We start from the raw sequence: 20,626 nt of genomic DNA, 5'->3' as shown, positions 1-20,626 counted from the left end.
AGCACTTTTTTACAAAAGCAAAAAAGAACTCTGTTGGGCATGGATAGCAAGGAGCGTGCCGATGAGACAATACGACTGCTGTATAGAATTGCAAAACAAATATTTAAAAAACGATATCACCTTGGAGGAACGAACATTCGACGTCCTTTTAAATGTGTGCGAGCAGGCACAAAAGCAGTTTTAGAAGACCAAGGAGGCATGCGGAATTGAAGATGTGATAGAGCTTAGAAAACGCACCAGAGAGTATGCCGAGGACAGCGATGTGTACTTGGAGACATGCAAGACAAAGTTTCGGCGCACGTCTGAAGATGAGTACAACAAAGATCCCTGGCCAGCTTTAGATCAACCAAACATAATATCGCCTGATCAGAAGCGGCGAGAGATAAGAGAAGCAACATATCCAATCTCAGTGAGTTGGCGAGCACACATATGTATTTGCGAGCTCAACTCCAAGCTCGATTGTTTGTCCCATATCTGTGAACTAGCAAAAATTTGAATCACTCCGTATCAGTATGCCACTGTGGTCAATGAAAAAGTTACTAGATGCAGAGACAATAAAAGATTAGTCTTTGTTCTCAATGCCTACAGGCGAACCGAAAGTATTTGATTGTAACCAAACCAAAAAATTTTCGGTTTGCTTTTTGGTTTTTCGGAACACTACTTGTAGTTAACAAAAAAGTTGACAGTGTACCGCTCTTACTCTGCTCCTCAATAACCACACTACCTTTAATACACTGGTATTAGATATGGCTTTCAGACAAGCATGGAGATCAAACGTTCGACATGTAACAAACTTGTGTCGAACATGTGAGATTCGAATGAATTACCAAAGCGCTACACGAATCCCACATATCTTCCGCCGCGCTCTGAATGGTGACATAACCAAGTATGGCCGACAGACGTTTTCCACCATATCCACCGACACCCCGTCTATTAATGTAGATGTAACCGAAAGTTTTGCTGGTTCACCGCAATCACCAATTATACCCGACCAAGAACCTATCATGCAATTGGAAAACAAGCGATTGGATGAAATCTATAAAGAGTACCAAGAATTGTCGAAGGAAAGCAACTCATTAACCGAGCAAGATTTTATCAACCTAATGAACTATTGCAAAAGGAACTCTTCAGCGCGAGCACACAAGTTTTTAGAGAGTTTGGTAGACGATATACAGAAGATTGCTCCAGAAAAAACATCACTCGTCACACGTGGCTACAATATGTTATTGCAAACATATATCCACGATAATCGCTGGGACGATGCAGTCACATTGGTATCAACTCTAATGAAAGGAGGTCGTTATTATAATGAAGTTACAATCAATACCATGATAAGCGGTAGTTTAAAAACTTCAACCATCAAGAATTTACATCAATTCATAGCCTACCTTGAAGAACATCAGCACAAATTGACCGACTCGAACGTCGATAGATTAATCAAAGCCTGCCATCTTGGAGGAGACGTTGAATCTGCTATCATCTATTTCAACAGAGCGAAAGCGGACCAAAGTGAAGTTGGAAGCCATGCGTATCAAAGTATGATATATGTCTTGAAATTAGACAACCGAGTGGACGAAGCGCTTTCGGTGTTTAGTGACATGGAAAAATCTGGGATCCCAGCCACCGTCGGTACATATCACATTTTACTGGACTTGTTGAATTGCAATCAGCGATCAAAAGAAATGGAAGATATCTACAAGCGGTTTCAGAACAGCGGGTTAACGCCTAACATCAGTATCTACTTGGCCATGGGGTGGGATCTTCCCAGAGCAATGGATGAATTGACGAAACAAGGTGGACAACTACAAGTCAGGGATTACAACACATTGATAGTGAGAAGTATACAAGATAACAACATTGAACAAGCCATCTCTTATTTTCAAATTATGCAAAAGGAAGGCATCCAAGCTAATCATGTCAGCTACAGCATCATCATGGATGCTCTTTTGAAGAATCGTACTGGATCACAAGCTCTGGATATGTACGAGCATATGATTAAGAGCGGAGTGCAGCCGGACACGCATGCTTTCAACACCCTACTTGCTCATCACATCCAGAATGACGACCGCGTTGAATGCTTGAAAGCCTTAGATAAGATGCACGAAAAAGGCTTTACACCTGACGCTCGGACTATTAACTTTTTAATGTCTATTGTTCTATCGGATGGGAAGGATGCTCAGAAGGACTGCGAGTTTTTAATGAAGCTGTTTGCTAAACTGAAAGAAGTTCACAGCCCACCAACCGCCAAAACGTACAACCACGTTTTAAACGGACTCGCGAGATTAGCCTTGGAACGACCGCTCACACCTAGCAATAAATTCAAGATCACCAAAAACAAAGGAAGCGTTCCGTTGGAGCTTTTACCAGAAAATGCCATTGAGTTGATGAGAGAGCTGTACAAGCAAATGTGTAGATCACCACTCAAGTTCGCAAAGCCCAACTCTACAACATACGATTTGTTGATTTGTTCACTTATTGACGCCACGCAGTACAGAGCAGCCATGCGACTATATGAAGATTCAAAAAGGAGCAACGTGAGCGTTGGAAATGATGTCCTTGTACGAATACAGCAGGGCCTTGTCGAATCTGGGATGGATATGCAAGTGATTCAAATGTTCTATGACCATCGCCATAAAAAATCACCCATCAAGGACCCTAGATACTACAATTCTGTTCTAGATACCTGCAGGCGACTTGGATTGTCAGACACATACCAAGAGGTGCTTAAGGAGTCGGAACAGTTGACTGGAATAAGCTTAGAAGATAACTGATATAAAGTAGCTCAACATGGCGGCGTAAATTGTACATTTGATGGGACTTGGAAATGAAATGGGAAACATATCCAGTAGCAAGTTTGTCAATGAGGAAATAAGGAGCTATCAGTAATTTAGTTACCTGTAACCATTATGTCAAAAAGTTACCGATACAAAATAAACGCGTTATGAGCAATCAGAGCTATTGGTAACCATCGAGTGAATGAGGGACAAGGAATTTACTGGTAATCCTGTTGTCGGATTTTGCACGGGTTTACAATCAAATCACAATTGACCTCAATTATGTACAAAGAACCATGGAATACTGCCTTGCAGTTGACAAAAAACATGGGACTGAACCGATTGTTGTTGTCTTCGGTATACATCCCACAAAATCAAGCATAGCCAATGATTTGGTACAGAGAATCAGATACCATTTGCGAAAGATTATCCTTGCAAACCATGGGCTAAATATTGTACATTCTGGACCTGAATCTCAAGATCTACCAAAAGAAGCAAAAAAAAGGAGCGGCGGCATCTACAGTTGAATACAATGAAGATCTTTTGCCGGAGATTCAGATCAACAACACAAAATCGCCTGATACTACTTTTCTAAATTTCTAAATTTCAGAAGTAATGAAAAGAAGATATACTGGGGCGATTGCTTCAATGCTGGAAGAGCAAAACATCTTTTCAAGTCTTATATAGACTCTGACAATTTGAAAGCTTCTTTTTAGAAAACAATAATAAGTAAGTTTCTTGTGATCAAACCTATTATGATGACTTTGAAGGGATAAAAATGGAGGTATTATAGCCATTTTCAGTCATGAAGATGTGGTGTGCTTCATCATCTTGATTACGTGTACCTGCCACTCAAATAAAAGGTACAAGCAAGCTATATGGTCGTGCTGTTTAATCTCTGCCGAATGGCCGAGGGCCAAATTTTTACTGGCAAAGATTTATATAACCTACACTTCATTTATTTTGAGCCTTTAGTTCATGACAAGGTAAATCGATTTTACGTTACAAACGGCTAATCAGCTTTGACATGTTGCCATATAACTTTGTTATCAAAAATTTCTACATACCACTTGCCAGTGCTTGCGAATGTATATTTTGGTACTGGCTTATTATAGCTATTGTGTTCCGGAAGACATATGATTATCCTATTTCAAAACTTCCATCCCCGAAGAGTCCAATGGCAAAAGACTTGTTGGATGTCATGTATGCAGGATAAGTATACATGCTTTATCAACCAGACAAACCTTGTGCGATGTGGCCGCTATTTTGGCAGTGAGAGAAGTGATATCTTTTCTTCATATTAGATGATATGTTGCTTCATTTTAAGTACAATTTGTGAAGAAGCATTTGAAAAGATGAAGAAGAATATCAGCGCAGTAACTTTCAGCAATATTTAAACTTTCTTTGTTCGTTCGAAGCTCACTGCGCACGTGATTTTCCATGCCAGTCACATCGCTGTAAAAAAAAGTTTCCCAAAAAAAAAAAAAAAAGTGTTTGCCAATTCCTCTAACAATATGCTGCGTACAATGTTAGTTACTCTGCCCTTCTCATTCGTATTGATATCAAGCGTACTAATACCATTATGTTTTACATAGCAAACCCAAGAATGCTCGATCAAAGAGAGTTTTGAGAAGCCGAGAATCAAAAGTTGAAGAGAATGGCAAGACTGCCATCTTTGTTCGTGGATCACAGACCAGTCAAATCGTCAACGATGCTTTGAAGGATTTGGTAAGCAAAACAAATACAGCCTTATTTTACCGCTCTGTGGGTATCAACATATGCTAACTCTATTCCCACAGTATTTGCTTAAGAAGCCTGATGCTGTTAATTTCACAAAGAAAAATCAAATACATCCTTTCGAAGACGATAGCAGTTTGGAGTTCTTTTCACAAAAAAACGACGCTTCATTGCTTGTTGTTGGTACTCACTCCAAGAAGCGACCACACAACCTGGTGTTCGCCCGTATGTTCGATCACCAAATCATGGATATGATGGAGCTTGGCATAGAGTCAGCGACAGCTATGAGCCAGACCAAGGTACGCAAATTGAAAAATTCGAGTCAGACGTTTGATGTGCATTTGAAAACTAAGACATTTTTGTAACCATTTCAGGGCTCTAAATGTGCAGTCGGCATGAAGCCTTTGATGGTTTTCAACGGAGAACTTTTCGACACAAACGAAAACTATAAGAACCTCAAAAATTTGTTTACCGACTTTTTCCACGGTCAAAGCATCGATGCCATCAACTTGACTGGTCTTGAGCACGTTATTACAGTCACCGCTGCACCACTTGAGGGAAAGAATGCTGGTCTCATCTACTTCCGAGTATATACAATTCAATTGAAGAAGAGTGGTGCCAAAACTCCAAGAATTGAACTGGAAAATATGGGTCCCTCATTGGACTTTAAGATGCGACGAATCCAATTGCCCAAGGCTGAATTATGGAAGGTTGCTACCAAGGTTCCCAAGGAATTGAAGGTCAGTGTACAGCAAATGCGTTCGTTCAAATGTGATTATATTTTTCATCTTCTTAACATTGGGCTATTTTTCATTTATACAGCCAAAGAAGGTCAAGAATGTTGAGAAGGACGAAATGGGCGACGTTTTCGGACGTATTCATCTTGGTGATCAGAACTTGGAGAAGATTCAAACCAGAAAGATGAAGGGTTTGAAGAAGCGAGGTACTGAAGACGACGAAGATGAATCTGAGCCATCTAAGAAGGCAAAAGTGGATGAAGATGAAGAGTAGATCCACAAACACCCCCTTTAAATCTTATTTCTTTCACTCACAATGCTAAAATACCACACGCTCGTTCATGTACAACGCCTTGTCATTTTTTCATCTCACTCTCTTTAAAAATTTCACTATACATTTTTTCATTCATTAAAAGTAATAGAAAAGAACGGTTTGGTTTGTTCGTAGAACTGATGTGGGCAATCATTTATGACAAAGTAATGCATCACTACTCACATTCAGCTAGCTACTCATACAGCTTCGCCATGGAAACTGGATGGCAAGTACCCTGTCACAAGCTTGATGGTATCTAGTTCAACATGTCGCCATACCAGCCTTCGGTGGGCCGCTTTCGCTCCACGCCAGGAGTTTCCTCGCAAACTTTTGCCATGCGAAGAAGTAATTCCTCGTTCCACCACTCCGCCATCAATTGCATACCAACTGGTAATCCTCGAGCGTCGAAGCCTGCTGGAACTTGGACGGCCGGAATACCAATGAAGTTGGCCAAGAAGGCATATCGCATGGCATCCGAAGTCATGGGGTTGTTACTCATGCCATAGGTCAACAGGGATGGTGACAACTCTGGCGATGTAATAGCTGTAGTCGGGGTCAAAATCAAATCGATTCCTTTGCCGACCTTGGGTTTGAAGAGATCCATCACATGCTGCATGGATCGAGTTCGAATCTGCTGGGCACGAACATAGTCCACAGGCTCTAACGTATCAGCGACAGCGGCTAAAATACGATTTGAGTACAGCAGCTTCTGGCGTGCTGAAGAGCCGTGCTTCTTAACATAGTTGCTGATCTCAGTTGAGATAGTGATTGCATGAGCTGAGCAAGGTAATGAAAACCTAGTTTAGAAGATTGGCGATAATAGTTCACTTCAAACTGCTCTTGAACTTACCATTTCTTGCTTCCTCTAGTTCTGGTATTTCAATGTTTTCAAAGGTAGCTCCCAAGGATGAAAAATATTTCTTGAAAACTTCAATGCGGTCATTGATAATTGGATCCATCACCATGTTGTTCCATTCAGGAAAGATACCGATCTTGATTCCCTCCAAACTCTTAGAATTGCTATAATTTGCAAGGCTGACGGGAGGCTGCATTAGTGTTGCTTGATCCCGGCTATCTTTCCCGGCTACTATGGCATAGGCAAGAGCCATATCATCTGCAGTAGCGGCGATAGGTCCGGAAATGCCAACAGTAGGAGCCAATGGTTCTAAAAAGATAACAACTAGTTATTTGGCTATTACAGAAGTACAAGCAGAGGCTAAAGACATATAACTTACGAGCTCCAAAACCAGAAATTCTAGCATGTGTAGCTTTTATACCATACAATCCGCAAAAGGATGCAGGGATTCTAAAGGTAAAGGGTAAGTGTTTCGGCTTAGAGTACCATCTCAGTTTCCCTAAAGTATATTACCTGATAGAACCGCCGCCATCTGCACCAACAGCGATAGGAAAAATGCCCGTGGCAACAGCACCGCCACTACCACCACTAGACCCACCGCAAGAACAATTCAATTTGTAAGCGTTTTTGGGAGTTCCTGTATTGGGGTTGACTGTGAAGGTACTGTAACATCACGTTAGTTCATAGCAATGGGATTTCAAAATATACCGGCAATACTCACTCCCAGCCGATTTCATTCATGACGGTGTGTCCAACAATGATGGCTCCTGCATCTCTCAGTCTCTGAACAATGGCACTATCTTCATCAGAAAATATACCAACGTTGATCCCAACAGTACCAGCTCGAGATTCGTATCCTTTGATGTCCGATTCCTCTTTAATTGGGATGAAAATGCCGTCCAAATCACTTAAAGTTGCGCCGGTTTTATAACGCTCGGTTGATGCGGCTGCTTGCTCACGAATAGAATCCTCATGGAAAGACCTCATGAAGTTCATAGATTTGCTATCCTCCAGCGCTTTGAGAACGCGCTCAGCCATCTGCATATATCCAAAATGTCTGGTCAAATCATTGATCTGTTCGAGTGGCCACTGTCAGAATGATTTTTTTTACCTCAGAAGGAGTGACTTTGCCATCCTTATACGCTTTGATATAGTCATGATAGCTCAAGAATGGCGTACGGCTAGATTCAGACTCCAAGCTGGTAATTTTATTTTCCTGCATGGTAGTAAGTTAACAAGTAATTCACGCTTTAGCCTAAAGATTGGTCGATGGGCTTATTTACCTGATGATCAATATCTTGCTGAAAGAAATTGTATTGCACGGGAACAGGTACGGTTGTTATCACATCCGATAGATCGTTTCTCTTCCTAAAATTGTGTAATCCTCCGTCGGCTGCGATTTTGTTTGTAACAAACGGTACATTCTCCAGCACATTGGTAAGGAACACCAAGGTATATCCGCTTATGGCAGGTGCTACAACTCGGCTCACAGGCTATAAAGTTTTGAAGCTTTTAAGAGAAGGAAAAAGCGTGAATATAGTTCTGTAAATGTCATATCTTACTGTATCTTTCACGTTAGGCATTGAAGTAGTGATGGGCTGAATTACCAAGCACTAATGATATAAGAAGATGTTCTTCGCGCACTCTTCGGTGCAGTTCATTGCCGCTATTTTCAAACTCCGTGTCATATGAAATTTTCGGTAGCTGTGATGTGCGTGTGCTTCCTTTCCCATGGTATTACTTTTCAGTACTTCGGAAGATATGAATACAATGCATCTGTGTCATCTCACCAGCACTTCTAGCTCGTCCATGATTTCCTGTAGGTTTTTAATGGGTGTTGGACAATTGTGCGTAAAAGGATATACGGCATCGAGATATTTATTTTAGAGTATGGCAAAGCTTTGATTTAAACATTAAGGCTGCTTGCTGACAGCGGCTGACACACCGGTTTTGTCAGCCCTGACCAACTCTCAGACTCCGCGCAAAATCAAAAATCTTTTGACTCACAGAAATTTTTCGCGGTTCCTGATTTTTTTGTTCTCGCTTTCGATACTTACCACATGGCATCAAGTGATATCGGCTCCACGAAAGAAAATGGATCATTCAAGGATCAGGAAATGGAGAGAATGGATATAGACACTCCAGATTACTTAGATCCAAAGTCAAAGAAAAAATTGGTGTTGGTTATCGCAACGTAAGTTCCTGGATGATCGAAATGATAGATCGAAATTCGGCTCAACTGACGCTGTTTGTCATATATAGTCTTTGTACATTATCCTTCTTAGCGGCTTTTGACAACATCCTCATTTCGAGCAATATGCCCACAGTGGCTTCTGCTTTCAATGCCTTCAATCTGTACAGTTGGCCTAACACGGTAAAGTTATCTACACATTAAGTCTACATGCATATCTATCCATTTCTGAACTCTATTAGGCCTTTTTGTTGACAAGCGCAACAGTGCAACCGCTATATGGTGTATGTGCCAGTGTTTTTGGACGACGAAGAATGCTGATACTCTTCGCTATATGCATGTATCAAATCGGGACAGTGTTGTGCTCTGCATCTCAGAACATGGTCATGTTTATTATTGCTAGAGCTTTTTGTGGACTGGGTATCGGTGCCTTTGATACACTGATGAAGATTGTCGTGGCGGGTGAGTACATTGAATCGTATGTTACGGCTATAATTTATCCTCTTCCCGGAGACTGAAGGTTAATCTGCTGTTAGATTACATTCCGCTTAGATATATCGGTAGATATCAAAGTTACCTTGGTGCAAGTTGGTCGCTTGGGTATATTGTTGGAGGACTTTTAGGTGAGATTCTAGCTTCTGTGAGAAAATCAGCTACTGTGCGTACTTATTCTGTGAATAGGCGGTGTGATTATCTCTCAAACACAAACTGGATGGCGAAGCATATTTTTCCTTTGTGTAAGTCATTCGAAAAAATTGTCTTTATTTAGGTTATATGTTTACTAACGACAAATGCTTTTTTTTTTTTTTTTGGTGGCCGTTAGCTCGGCGTGTAAGTGGTATTGTATCATAGTGCTTGGAGATGCACAGCGGAATACTAATGCGAACTTAATCAGAGGGTTTATTGCCTTGATCTTGACCATCGTCGCCATCGAAGAGCCCACACGAAATACCATGTCCATGCAACAGCTTGCAGAAGTAGATCTCTCTGGTAGTGCCATTTGGGCTGTGGCTATTGTTTGCTTGGTGCTTGCCTTGAGTTGGGGTGGAAGCACATACCGTGAGTACAAATGCATGCAGCTGCCTGGCAATCGGTTTACCGGTGTTAACAAATTTTTCTTTTCAATTTAGCTTGGAGTTCACCAAGTGTTATTGCCTTACTGTGTATAGCAGGTGTTGGGATTATCGTCTTTGTCATCTGGGAAGTCAAGTATGCAAAGCAGCCTATTATACCCAAGCGTCTATTTACCAACCGAAGCACTGTGGCCGTATTGGTAGCAGCATGGTTATATGGAGGCTGTTTCCAATCGCTGATGACCTATGTGCCTCTATACCTCTCTGTCATCAGAAAAGAAGAAGCCATGGCCACAAACCTTGAACTACTTTGCCTTGTATTGGTCGCATGTTTTGCCAACATTCTCACCGGTTTGATTATTGTGAAGACTGGCCATTATACCTGGGCCATGCGATCGTCCCTTGTCATACTCAGCATCTCGTGTGGACTGTTGACTCTTCTCAAGGTAGACAGCAGCAGAGGTCTCATTGTTGGTTTAATGATCGTAACTGGTGTTGGTGCTGGGGGTATCATCAATAGCGAAATCATCACGGCACAAGCGTCTGTTGCCTATGAATTGTAAGTACTACCCCTCAATATCCCCCAATACGCTGAAATAGATATTAACCGCACTCTTCAACCCCCAAGTGTGCCAATAATTACACCGCTGATGACGTTCTGCGATCAGGTTGGTGGTATCTTTGGTATCGCCATTGTTGGCTCGATTCTCTCCAACCAGCTCTACGCAAATATTGCTGCGCTGAACTTGCCTGATGTCTCAAGTGCTCTAGTTCGCCAAAGCTCATCCTACATGGACGCATTGCCGGAACCTGCTAGATCAATGGTCCTTAATGCCTACGCCAACGCAGTGAATACTAGCTATTGGGGATCAGCAGCCTTTGCAATTGTCGCCTTCTTAGCAACACTGTTGCTTAAACATTACAATATGAGAGAAGGACTTAAATAGTCTGATTGAAGCTTTTTATTATTATTATTATTATTATTTTGAACAATTGTCCATCCATCGCATACCTTTCTTTTACCAGATACCTTAATTGTCTACTACTAAAAGACTGGTAAATCGCTTCTGTAATCAAACCAAAAATACCGTCATGTTGTAATAAAGCTATTGACTTTCATCTAGTGGATGAACGCATTTCAGGGGACCGAAATTATCGCTCTCACACAAAATGTCTGGCTCACTTGCGTCCACGTATTTCACCATAACTGTAGCTGCCATCTCTTTACAAAATTCTTGCAAAATGATGTATCCTGTAAGAAACTCCGGCAGTTTCGCAAACGGATTAGTTAGAGTGATTGGGGTCCAATTTGCTCGAGGCGGCGGGTATTGAAAGAATGCAGCTGTGGGAGAAGATGGCGCTGTCGATTCTGATGGTGTCGGCGATACCGGTGGACTTGCCACTGAGTTGAACAGTAATTGCGTAAAGCTGGTTCTTCTTGTTATTTGTTTGTATATGTTGCTTTCTTGTTTGACTGGCTCGGCAGAGGATGTTCCAACTTGAAGCAATTCATGCTTTCCCTTTTCTTTTGTTACGCGTAGTTTCGTTTCAAATTTTGGAATGGTCCTTGCTCGTTTAAGTGCTTCTAGAGTGACCCTTTCCAGAACACCGTGAATTGTCCGACTTTCTGGTTTCTGTTCAAAGATAGAACTGTCATATTCATTATATGACAAGTCGTCATTTCCAGAAGGAATGTTTTGCCAGCAGCAGACAATCCAGTCGGCACGTTCGTCGGCAATGACCGCTACCTTGCCTAGTAGTCTGGTAAGCATTAAGCTTTTAGCGACCCCAGTCTCACATATCTTGCTCGTTGCATCGAATAATGCTGCTAAGAATGATCCTTCGTATCCACAGCTGGATGGACTTTTTTGATTACAAGATTGCTTGAAGCTATCGAAGATAACATGGTTATCTTTCCAAAATGTATAAGAAAGTTGAGACATGTTCCATCGCTCCATAGCTTCGAGAAAGTAGTCGTCCTCCTCATCTACTAATGTGGTGAGAGAACTTGTAGAAGAGACTGATTGAGTATCGATCGACCGCTGTAAGGTACTATTTGCTTTGGACGAGGCACTAGGTATAGGTGAAGCTAATGTATTCCTTCGAAGGTCTATAGAACTTCTTTCCTGTCGAATGCTTTGTTGGTTTAGACTACTACACGAACTTCTACGTTCTATCTGCTTCTCGCATGGCAATAAACTAAGAAATCTGAAAGCGCAGAGTTTTAGACTCGGATCAACGTCATTATTGATGTGACTATTTTACCTTCCAACTAGCCATTCTGCTTTTTGTTTAATGTCTACAGGAGGTAATTCACAGCTATCCTCTGTCGTTTGATCATCATCTCCAGAGTCATTTTCATTTGTTTTGCCATCTGAATAGTTTCGGAGCAACAGGTTGCATATGACGAATTGGTTGTGCGTCTCTATGATGGTGTCAAACAATCGGATAGTGACCACTGATAGCTGTAATAAATTGTAATATAATTACTTGATATGGGATCATCGTTAGAGCATCTTATTTGCTAAATACTTACCGATTCGTCTGAATCTGTGATGCGATTGATCAGAACCTGTCGAAGTGTTATCCTCAGATTACTTGAATGTGAACTCAGGTCGATGTCGCCATTGCCCTCATTTCCTATGACTGCAATGGTAGATGGTGTGGATTCTGGGAGCAAATCAAGAGTATCTCCACCATGCTCTCCAAGCAAAAACAGCATGAACAAATGCTGTAAGCTTCGATCTTTTAGAGACCGAACCATTTCCGTTATTCTGACTGTGGTGATATGAGTGATCTCTTGTTTGGAGGAACATAAGGTCGAAGTCAGAACTGGCTGCCAGAAATGAGTGTATAAATGAAAACCAATGGATGCACTAAGAATGGGACTTGAACGTCGCATAACATCATTTAAGTATTCCCACAGGGCAAAGAACTCGTCCGTTATAGCCTCTTGGTTCTGTTGACTTGTCAATAATTTCCAGAAATGTATGTCAAATGTGCTATATTGACGCTTCCTACGCTTTCCTGAACAAGGAGCATTTAAAGAAGGGTATATGGAGACATCATTGAAAACCAGTGGTGTGCACGATTGGACTGGGTATTTTGGTGGGTATCGGAAACTGAGTTTCGTATTCGGAGTCCATTTGAATGCAGAAGAATCATCCAACGTTGTCGCAAACATCATTGCAAGTCTATCTGCCTTTTGATAATGTCAGCATACTGTCACCAGAAGAATTCTAGATCCAAATATTTCCCTTACGAGTGTCTCTGCAAATCCAGAGTATTCCACAATATAGCATAGGTACTCAGGGTCGTTATCCACCATTCTCAGAGCAAAGAGAACTGCTTCACGTGCGATTTCACTTGTTTCCCCAGGAGTATTGATAAAATCCAATAGCATTGAAAACATAGTGAAGCGAGGCTGTCATTTTTGGAAATATTTCGACAAATATGATAATTATTAGTTAAATTCAATGATATAAACGGGCTGAAGACCATATAAGTCGTACCTGAATAAATACGTTCCAAGCTAACTTGTCTGGTGCCGTTAAATTTCGACGCTGGATACGGTTGTCCTCTGTCGATTTCTCTTTCCAAACCTTTTCCCCAAGACCGCTGCACCATCCACGCTCAAATAGTATGTCCATCATAGCTTTACTATCACGTAGCCGAGATATGACGGATCTAAGTAATCCTACCAATTCAAGAGACACTTCGGCTATGGCGTTTCGTCGCTCGACCGAAGATTCACCTGTATCTGTTTTGGAGTCTGCCAATTGGTTGTAATGATGGGCTATTACTCTATGTGTCGATTGAATCAGCTTTTGGAGCGGAATACAAATGCTGCGAGTGTGTAATTCGCTGGCCGGCACATTTATTATAAATGTTGAAAAAAAACGAAGACAATGTGTCCGCATGCCATACGGTGTCTATAACATATCGTGTTGAGTTAGTCTTTGCTGTAGATCAGTCATGTTTGTAAATAAAGGGTTCAACTAACATCGGCTTTGGCAAATTCTGCCAACTCTTCCAAAATACGATTTTCGACAATATACTGAAAGCAGGCATTTGGACCTGATGTATCTATTTCCTCACAAAGCAAAGTTGCCATTCTTTGCAGCTTTGTTGGAATACAGGTGCTGGCCATGAGATCATTGAGAGGATCTAACTGGCAATTAGCGAATGAGATGCTGGTAATGCAAAAGGCAGGGGGACTCTACCTTGTGTTGTCTCATAATATTGTACAATACTCTTCCAAGCGTTTTGGACCAACACTGGCGGTTCACCTTTTGGAGCTCGCGAACTTTGCAGGAATTTTGTTAGAAACATAGTAATGATGTTGCATCTAGTACACTCGAATCCACTCGCGTAGGTCCCCTATAGACGGCATGCCCCTGGATTTCTCTAGAATGAAGATCAATTCACTGTCAATTTAGCCCCTTTTGCCAGTAAAGCGTGATGTCTGTTGAGAGTTTAATCTGATTGATACGCATAGCACTAGATGACTTTTTTTATCTCATCCATTTTTCTATCCTGTAAGAATGCACTCTATGCTGTACACGTTGTTAGTCATTCTAGATAGCTACTTGCCATAGCTTTCTCAAAGCCGCTGTCATGTACCTGCTGTTCGCTCTATTGCTCGGTAGTGCCAACGAAGCCATCAGCTGTTAACTAAAATGTCGTAATTTAGGGCCTTGGTTGTCATTTTCAAACAATTTGGTGTATTGCTATAATGCATGGCAGCCTCCTATGTTTTCAAATATCTTACCATACCCGGAATAACCAATCGATGTAGTAACCGCGTGCGTCAATTTCCCCACACTAATTGAAGCGATCAAAATATGACTACCGCGGTCCTTATGTCATCACCGAAACCAAGATGAACCTGATATTTCAGCAGCTCGGTGCTTCTTGGTCCTAGATGTTGTAATATCGGGTTGACGAACTTTACTTTACAGATTAGCCGTTTATGCACAGCCATTTTATAAATCCTATAAGTCAATATGAATAAACGTGTAAGTGAGAATTCAAAAAGTTACCATTTTCACAGATTCATAGACCTATTCCTTGCTAGAATGAGTGCCATCACTTGTTCTTTGGCTGACAACTATCCACTGGTTTTCCAGACCATATTTATGTTCTCAGAAGTATGCCACGCTTCAAAGTTCTTCAAACTTATTCTCTACAATGGCATTACGTTTTTCCATCAAGACCTACACATCCATGGTATATGTCATTGAGCGGATCAAAAGGAAAAAGTCGTTATTGTGAAATGTGGCTGGACACAATAACTTCTTAACTTCACTTCACAACTTTTTACCTCGTCAAGCGAGCTCGATGATTATAAATGGCCAATATGCCACAGCCTTCATTCCCAAGTGCTGCAATGTTGTTTGGAGCTAACCGATGACGGTGCATGAGAAATAACGACAGGATTTTAAGTTTTTGTCAAATCCGCAAAAATCAGACCTTAGGTAACACATGGGCCAATTCCAAAGCAATATTCTTTGGAAGGCAAACTAAAGTCCTAACCAGTTCGCCCAAAAATAGTGTATCAACTATGTGATATCTAGTATACAGCAAGAGATTAAAAATTAGTTGTTGTTGACATTACTCCTTGTCTTCTCGAACAAAAGGTGATTGATGGCATGGTTAAGAATCATATCATCAATTCGACGCAAGGTTTTGTGAGCTGTTCAATTTCGCATGAAAATTTTGGCCATTCTATAACGCACGGAACGTTCCGGTGTATTAAGTAATCTGGGATGAGCTCTCCAGAAGATCTCCAGGTGTCCAGTCTATAAAAGAGCTCGCATGATGATATATTGGATTTAAGAACTTTTGACTAAATATGATCACATCACTCATTCTCGCTTCAGCATTGGCTTTGGTTCCAACTCAAGTGTTGGCAGCAGATAATGGATTGGCCATTACACCTGTAATATATCATTGCTGTTATATGATTATTTCGTGACTTATTATTTTAACAGATATTTTCATAGCAAATGGGTTGGAATACCTGGAACAAGTATGGTTGCAATATTGATGAACAACTAATTCTGGATGCTGCAAAGAGCATTGTTTCTTCTGGGCTCAAGGACTATGGTTACAACTATGTTATTATTGATGACTGTTGGCAAAAGAATAAGCGTGAAAAGAATAAGGAGCTTCTCCCCGACCCGACAAAGTTTCCTCGAGGTATGAAAGCACTCGTGGACGATATTCATGACATGGGCCTCAAAGTTGGCATTTATTCTTCGGCTGGAACTCTGTAAGTATCATCTTTTTCAACCAGTCGAAGAATAGACTCCAGTATTGTATGCTAAATTTCAAATTTCAATTAGTACATGCGGTGGTCATATCGCTTCATTGGGATACGAAGAAACTGACGCCAAAACCTGGGCCAAGTGGGGTATGGACTATCTCAAATACGACAATTGCTACAATCAAGGACAGAGCGGTACACCCAAGCTGTCTTACGACAGATACAAGGCTATGAGGTAAATCAGGTCGAGAGCATCAAACTTTTCCGCGTATCCCAATTTGGCTAAAGCCCAAGTTTATGTAATGTGTACTGTTGCAGCGATGCATTGAACAATACCGGTAGACCTATTCTGTACTCACTCTGCAATTGGGGAGAGGTGATTATTATTTGGCAATATATTAGCAAAGCACTTTCTTATGCACACCTTCATTGACGAATTTTATACCATTACAGGACGGTCCATGGAATTTTGCATCCACAATCGCTAATAGCTGGAGAATGAGTGGAGATATTTATGATAACTTCAATAGAGCTGATCCAGCATGTCCTTGCGAAACTTACGACTGTCTACTACCTGGATTTCGCTGCAGTGTCATGAATATTATCAACAAAGCTGTTGCTGTAGGCCAGAAGGCAAGAAGTGGTGGCTGGAACGATTTGGACATGCTGGAAGTTGGAAATGGTGGCATGTCGCATGAAGAATATCGTTTACATTACACTATGTGGGCCGCGCTCAAGTCACCATTGTTGTTAGGCAACGATGTTACAAATATGACATCGGAAACGAAGGAAATTATTATGAACAAAGAAGTCATTGCCGTCAACCAGGACTCTTCATACTCTCCAGCCGTTCGAATGTGGGTCAAAGGGGACCAGCAAATGTTTTCTGGTAATTTAGCGAACAACACGCAAGTAGTCATCCTCCTTAATGCTGGCGATAAAGCAGCCAAGATGACTGCCACTTGGGACGACATCTGGTTTTATTCTCAACCTCATGTGGATGCCTCTAAATCCATTGAAGTTCGTGACCTTTGGAAAAAACAAAGCCTGGGTAACTTTACGGATCGTATCAGTTTAGATGTACCTGCACATGGAGTTCGTATGATCAAGTTCATGGACTCTGCTCAAAGCTCTTGAATTCTACAACTTGTTTTCCCATAACACCCAATTCAATGTAATGAGATAAAAGCTTAATAATTTGCTGACAATAGGGCAGGAAAAATGCCATGAACAGTTCAATAGAAGCTACTTGTCTTGAAATTGAAAGATGAAAATGACAATGAATGAGGCTAGCAACAGTAGGTTCGACAGTGAACAAAGGTTTGCTGTTGTTGTGAACTCCTTCTCCTACATTGCAGCAGAAACTGCCAGTAATTCTTATATCTGTTACGATATACTTTTTCTCAAAATGAGTATTTGCTTTTTGCACTCGCTTCTTTGCATTGAAGGTAGCGGTGCCACGTGCATATCAAGTCGTCGAAGTCATGTGATTTACTTATTACATAAATTCGATGCCAAATTGCTCCATCGAAGTTTACATATTATCTGCTCACAATCCATCTTACTACAATGGCTCAGATAAGGACTGCGGTAAAGGGGCAAGAAAATACTCGAAATGAGCTTTCCATAGAAGATGATGTCTTGGTAGAGAGCAATAATGGCTCAAATATCACTATTTCGTTACAAGATATTTTTGCTATCAAAACCAGTGATAATGCATTCGTTGTCAACTACGCCAGCTATCCCACAGCGACTGAGACCGCTGAACCTACGGATAAGAGCTTAAGGCCCAAGACGGTGACTCGAGCGTTGAATGTGAAACTTTACCTACCACTGGAAGGTGTAGACGAACCTGCTGCGGCTGGCTATCTCAGTCCCGGTGACTTTTTCGACGAACTACAAAAACGACTTCAGATTAAACCGCTGGCGAGCAACACCAAAATCCATGCCATACTAAATCCTGTGTCAGGTCTTCGTCAGAGTCTTGAAAACTGGAAGAATATCATCGCTCCCATGCTAAATCTGTCGGGAATCGCAGACGATAGCGTAGTTTTGCACACAACCAAAGGCGTGACGGATGGCAATAGGCTTGCGAAAGACCTTGCATTGAACGTACTAGCTAAATCCGAAAATCCCATTATCCTCCTTTGTATTGGTGGAGACGGAACACTTCATGAAGTGATTAACGGGCTGTCACAGGCGTCGGTAAAAACCAAAGTACAGCTCGTTGTGATTCCCACTGGGAGTGGCAATGCATTTGCCAATGCACTCGGAATTACGGATCCTGCTGACGCTGTACTCCGACTACTACGAGGAAATCAGCAGCCTTTACGAACTATCCGCGTATCCATTGGCAAATGTCCCGTACCCTACGACTCTCAGGACTGGCATAACCATGTAGAATTCGACCGCGTCGACCACGACCCCAGAATCATGGTGGTATTCAGTTTTGGCTTCCATACCCAGATTGTATCAAAATCCAATTATCTGCGACCTTTCATGGGGAATTCTCGATTTTCCCTTGTGGCAGGATTTTTGTTGTGGTGGATGCCACAATATGGCGGACGGCTTGTTTTAGATGAAGGAGCTCAGGAGTACAACGCTGAGCAACAAAATTGGCGTACCGCCAACGACAAGACCCACATAGATGGGCAATATACCTACTTCCTGGGATCCAAGATGCCTGAACTTGAGCCAGGCTTTCGCATAGCACCTTTTGCATCGACCTCCGATGAACATGTCGATCTAGTTCTTCTACGAAATGGAACAAGCGATGAACTGAAGTCTATCCTTTACAAGGCGTTTGCAAAAGGGTCTCATGTAAATGAGCCGAAATTGGAGTATTGGAAAGCAAAGGGGTTTCTTCTACGTGTACAAGACGCTGCGGAAGTGTGCTTAGATGGAGAAATCCACAAAGTGCCTAAAGGAGGAGTGGTTAGATTACAAGTAGTGCAACCTTCTACTGAAGGCGAGATAGCCATTGATGTTTTTATGTAACTGTCATTGGTTAAGGGGGTGTATCAAAATTATTGTCTCAAAAGCCGTTGAAGCGTGCCTGTTGGTGTATTTTATTTTTTTCTGTCTTCGGAGAGTGAATCGATCAAAAACGGTGCTTCTTCGTATTTTCTGTGTTTGAAAACTTTTTTCTTTCGTTTTACTACATATCCATGGACCTTCAGTTTTCCATAGACCAGCCATTTGGCATCAGACTATATCCTTACTTTGAACAGGTCTACCAGATCATCACTGGTAGACCTGCAAATACCTTTGTATTTGCACCTGGTGTCACGCCGCTTTCAACCAACAACGAAGGTAAGTTTGGTTCCAGGAACATTATCCATACCTACAGGCTCTTGATTGGAATGCTCATTCTACAATGTAGTCCTCTTTGCATGTGTGCTCTATCTTGTGGTTATCTTCGGCACAGCAAACTATATGAAGTCCTTCAAACAACCCATACCACTGAAGGCAGTCTTTATGTTACACAACGTTTTATTAACCGGTGCTTCACTTGCGCTACTTCTCCTGTTCATTGAGCAACTGACACCTATCATTGCACGACATGGAGTTTTCTACGCTGTTTGCAACGACTCTGCATGGACACAACCCTTGGAATTGCTGTATTATCTTAATTATCTCGTAAAGTACTGGGAATTGGCTGATACTGTGTTCCTGGCTTTGAAGAAGAAGAAGCTTGGTATGAAGATTTAAGCCCAGTCATTGCAATGTTCCCCACCACTTCATATTGACCTTGCCTCCTCCAGAGTTTCTACACTACTTTCATCACAGTGCTACCATGGTGTTGTGTTATACTCAATTGTGCGGAAAGACATCCGTGGTAGGTTTTTTGAGGGGTGGAACATAGGGTCGACATTCAATAAGGCTGACTTATTCTACTCTTTTTTATTTAGTCGTGGGTTCCAATCACGCTGAATTTGGCTGTACATGTCGCTATGTACTATTATTTCTTCAGAACGGCTGCAGGCGCTAAGATTTGGTGGAAGCAGTACCTTACTACCATGCAAATCGTTCAATTCGTCATCGACCTTGGCTTCATTTATGTTTGTAGTTTCTATTATTTTGGATACGCTCACTTCAACATCTCCACCAAATGTGCCGGAGAGGATGTCGCGGCTGCATTCGGATGCGGCCTGCTTACGAGTTATCTCTTCCTCTTCATCAACTTCTACTTCAAAACCTACAAGGCAAAGAGTAAAACCATGAGCAAGGCGAAGGCTGTCAGCTCAGCTGGTCTTGTGACTGTGGAAACCAAGGAGGGGTCAGGGCAAGTCCTGAATGGCGGGCAAAAAAAGTCAAAGAAGAGCAAACGTTAGAATGAATCTTATTAGCATTATTATTAACCTACCATAGATTATCCGATTTTTGTAATTTGTTTTTTCAGCAACCGTTGTCTAAAAGTCATGTCATATTTTTCAATGGAACTCATACCAAGCAATGAAACATGTAAAGGAGAGTTGGGGTTCCCATGATAGTTTGCTAGATGACTTGGTTTAAAGACGTTGTTGCTTGTTACAGGGTTGCTCCAATCCGAGAGTCGCTGACAATTAATATTAAGGCTGTACACATCTGTCAATCTCATCACTGATTGGCCTTATGGCAAGCTCTGCTCGGACCCCAGAATCTCGCTCAGTCCGATTCGGCCAATCAAAGAAAGCA

The 20,626-nt window shown here is 41.6% G+C and overlaps 8 protein-coding genes across 8 annotated transcripts; 6 read left to right on the top strand and 2 right to left on the bottom strand.

Annotated features, from left to right (window-relative positions):
* The first annotated feature begins 650 nt into the window (after positions 1-650).
* On the top strand, positions 651-2,956 carry K450DRAFT_224344 (uncharacterized protein). Its single transcript, XM_051586198.1, has one exon. It carries the CDS (start codon positions 747-749, stop codon positions 2,769-2,771), a length of 2,025 nt encoding a protein of 674 aa, XP_051448129.1. The 5' UTR covers positions 651-746; the 3' UTR covers positions 2,772-2,956.
* A 1,311-nt stretch (positions 2,957-4,267) lies between these two features.
* Positions 4,268-5,670, top strand: K450DRAFT_224341 (uncharacterized protein). The gene is made up of 5 exons (XM_051586197.1): positions 4,268-4,302; positions 4,370-4,502; positions 4,574-4,810; positions 4,886-5,251; positions 5,334-5,670. Exons 1-5 carry the CDS (start codon positions 4,289-4,291, stop codon positions 5,520-5,522), a joined length of 939 nt encoding a protein of 312 aa, XP_051448128.1. The 5' UTR covers positions 4,268-4,288; the 3' UTR covers positions 5,523-5,670.
* On the bottom strand, positions 5,587-8,052 carry K450DRAFT_224337 (uncharacterized protein). The gene is made up of 8 exons (XM_051586196.1): positions 7,980-8,052; positions 7,701-7,910; positions 7,529-7,633; positions 7,139-7,455; positions 6,931-7,080; positions 6,797-6,867; positions 6,412-6,726; positions 5,587-6,338 (listed from the first exon to the last, which is right to left on the bottom strand). Exons 1-8 carry the CDS (start codon positions 7,998-8,000, stop codon positions 5,818-5,820), a joined length of 1,710 nt encoding a protein of 569 aa, XP_051448127.1. The 5' UTR covers positions 8,001-8,052; the 3' UTR covers positions 5,587-5,817.
* Positions 8,053-8,468: 416 nt separating this feature from the next.
* On the top strand, positions 8,469-10,708 carry K450DRAFT_224331 (uncharacterized protein). Its single transcript, XM_051586195.1, has 9 exons — positions 8,469-8,611; positions 8,680-8,791; positions 8,851-9,070; positions 9,145-9,231; positions 9,290-9,345; positions 9,432-9,439; positions 9,504-9,667; positions 9,739-10,240; positions 10,310-10,708. Exons 1-9 carry the CDS (start codon positions 8,478-8,480, stop codon positions 10,626-10,628), a joined length of 1,602 nt encoding a protein of 533 aa, XP_051448126.1. The 5' UTR covers positions 8,469-8,477; the 3' UTR covers positions 10,629-10,708.
* On the bottom strand, positions 10,708-14,294 carry K450DRAFT_224325 (uncharacterized protein). The gene is made up of 7 exons (XM_051586194.1): positions 13,905-14,294; positions 13,685-13,848; positions 13,194-13,613; positions 12,944-13,105; positions 12,218-12,883; positions 11,947-12,146; positions 10,708-11,889 (listed from the first exon to the last, which is right to left on the bottom strand). Exons 1-7 carry the CDS (start codon positions 14,011-14,013, stop codon positions 10,788-10,790), a joined length of 2,823 nt encoding a protein of 940 aa, XP_051448125.1. The 5' UTR covers positions 14,014-14,294; the 3' UTR covers positions 10,708-10,787.
* A 1,235-nt stretch (positions 14,295-15,529) lies between these two features.
* On the top strand, positions 15,530-17,152 carry K450DRAFT_277607 (uncharacterized protein). The gene is made up of 5 exons (XM_051593267.1): positions 15,530-15,622; positions 15,687-15,955; positions 16,029-16,184; positions 16,268-16,325; positions 16,403-17,152. The coding sequence occupies exons 1-5, from the start codon at positions 15,536-15,538 to the stop codon at positions 17,084-17,086; spliced, it is 1,254 nt and encodes a 417-aa protein (XP_051448124.1). The 5' UTR covers positions 15,530-15,535; the 3' UTR covers positions 17,087-17,152.
* Positions 17,153-17,470: 318 nt separating this feature from the next.
* On the top strand, positions 17,471-19,091 carry K450DRAFT_224318 (uncharacterized protein). Its single transcript, XM_051586193.1, has one exon. It carries the CDS (start codon positions 17,519-17,521, stop codon positions 18,944-18,946), a length of 1,428 nt encoding a protein of 475 aa, XP_051448123.1. The 5' UTR covers positions 17,471-17,518; the 3' UTR covers positions 18,947-19,091.
* A 1-nt stretch (position 19,092) lies between these two features.
* K450DRAFT_224314 (uncharacterized protein) lies at positions 19,093-20,302 on the top strand. Its single transcript, XM_051586192.1, has 4 exons — positions 19,093-19,261; positions 19,332-19,646; positions 19,714-19,787; positions 19,861-20,302. The coding sequence occupies exons 1-4, from the start codon at positions 19,117-19,119 to the stop codon at positions 20,281-20,283; spliced, it is 957 nt and encodes a 318-aa protein (XP_051448122.1). The 5' UTR covers positions 19,093-19,116; the 3' UTR covers positions 20,284-20,302.
* Positions 20,303-20,626: the final 324 nt, after the last annotated feature.

Source organism: Umbelopsis ramanniana (assembly GCF_025399195.1).
Source record: "Umbelopsis ramanniana AG unplaced genomic scaffold K450scaffold_6, whole genome shotgun sequence".
In the NCBI taxonomy this organism is placed as follows: domain Eukaryota; kingdom Fungi; phylum Mucoromycota; class Umbelopsidomycetes; order Umbelopsidales; family Umbelopsidaceae; genus Umbelopsis; species Umbelopsis ramanniana.
Note: the sequence above shows the minus strand (reverse complement) of the source record. Positions and strands in the feature narration are given on the sequence as shown.

What these genes read in the sequence shown, in the direction of transcription:
- K450DRAFT_224344 (XM_051586198.1), top strand. Translation starts at nt 747, where the DNA reads ATGGCTTTCAGACAAGCATGGAGATCAAACGTTCGACATGTAACAAAC.
- K450DRAFT_224318 (XM_051586193.1), top strand. Translation starts at nt 17,519, where the DNA reads ATGGCTCAGATAAGGACTGCGGTAAAGGGGCAAGAAAATACTCGAAAT.
- K450DRAFT_224325 (XM_051586194.1), bottom strand. Translation starts at nt 14,013, where the DNA reads ATGTTTCTAACAAAATTCCTGCAAAGTTCGCGAGCTCCAAAAGGTGAA. An exon ending in ATATTATGAGACAACACAAG is followed by an intron (nt 13,849 to 13,904) that starts GTAGAGTCCCCC and finishes ATTGCCAGTTAG; the next exon opens with ATCCTCTCAATGATCTCATG. An exon ending in CAGAATTTGCCAAAGCCGAT is followed by an intron (nt 13,614 to 13,684) that starts GTTAGTTGAACC and finishes GATATGTTATAG; the next exon opens with ACACCGTATGGCATGCGGAC.
- K450DRAFT_224341 (XM_051586197.1), top strand. An exon ending in ACGATGCTTTGAAGGATTTG is followed by an intron (nt 4,503 to 4,573) that starts GTAAGCAAAACA and finishes CTATTCCCACAG; the next exon opens with TATTTGCTTAAGAAGCCTGA. An exon ending in CAGCTATGAGCCAGACCAAG is followed by an intron (nt 4,811 to 4,885) that starts GTACGCAAATTG and finishes TAACCATTTCAG; the next exon opens with GGCTCTAAATGTGCAGTCGG.
- K450DRAFT_224331 (XM_051586195.1), top strand. Translation starts at nt 8,478, where the DNA reads ATGGCATCAAGTGATATCGGCTCCACGAAAGAAAATGGATCATTCAAG. An exon ending in TTGGTGTTGGTTATCGCAAC is followed by an intron (nt 8,612 to 8,679) that starts GTAAGTTCCTGG and finishes TGTCATATATAG; the next exon opens with TCTTTGTACATTATCCTTCT. An exon ending in TATTGTTGGAGGACTTTTAG is followed by an intron (nt 9,232 to 9,289) that starts GTGAGATTCTAG and finishes TTCTGTGAATAG; the next exon opens with GCGGTGTGATTATCTCTCAA.
- K450DRAFT_224337 (XM_051586196.1), bottom strand. Translation starts at nt 8,000, where the DNA reads ATGCCTAACGTGAAAGATACA. An exon ending in GCAAAGTCACTCCTTCTGAG is followed by an intron (nt 7,456 to 7,528) that starts GTAAAAAAAATC and finishes GGATATATGCAG; the next exon opens with ATGGCTGAGCGCGTTCTCAA. An exon ending in ACTAGAGGAAGCAAGAAATG is followed by an intron (nt 6,339 to 6,411) that starts GTAAGTTCAAGA and finishes TACCTTGCTCAG; the next exon opens with CTCATGCAATCACTATCTCA.
- K450DRAFT_277607 (XM_051593267.1), top strand. Translation starts at nt 15,536, where the DNA reads ATGATCACATCACTCATTCTCGCTTCAGCATTGGCTTTGGTTCCAACT. An exon ending in ATGGATTGGCCATTACACCT is followed by an intron (nt 15,623 to 15,686) that starts GTAATATATCAT and finishes ATATTTTCATAG; the next exon opens with CAAATGGGTTGGAATACCTG. An exon ending in GACAGATACAAGGCTATGAG is followed by an intron (nt 16,185 to 16,267) that starts GTAAATCAGGTC and finishes GTACTGTTGCAG; the next exon opens with CGATGCATTGAACAATACCG.
- K450DRAFT_224314 (XM_051586192.1), top strand. Translation starts at nt 19,117, where the DNA reads ATGGACCTTCAGTTTTCCATAGACCAGCCATTTGGCATCAGACTATAT. An exon ending in TTTGAAGAAGAAGAAGCTTG is followed by an intron (nt 19,647 to 19,713) that starts GTATGAAGATTT and finishes TGCCTCCTCCAG; the next exon opens with AGTTTCTACACTACTTTCAT. An exon ending in TGTGCGGAAAGACATCCGTG is followed by an intron (nt 19,788 to 19,860) that starts GTAGGTTTTTTG and finishes TTTTTTATTTAG; the next exon opens with TCGTGGGTTCCAATCACGCT.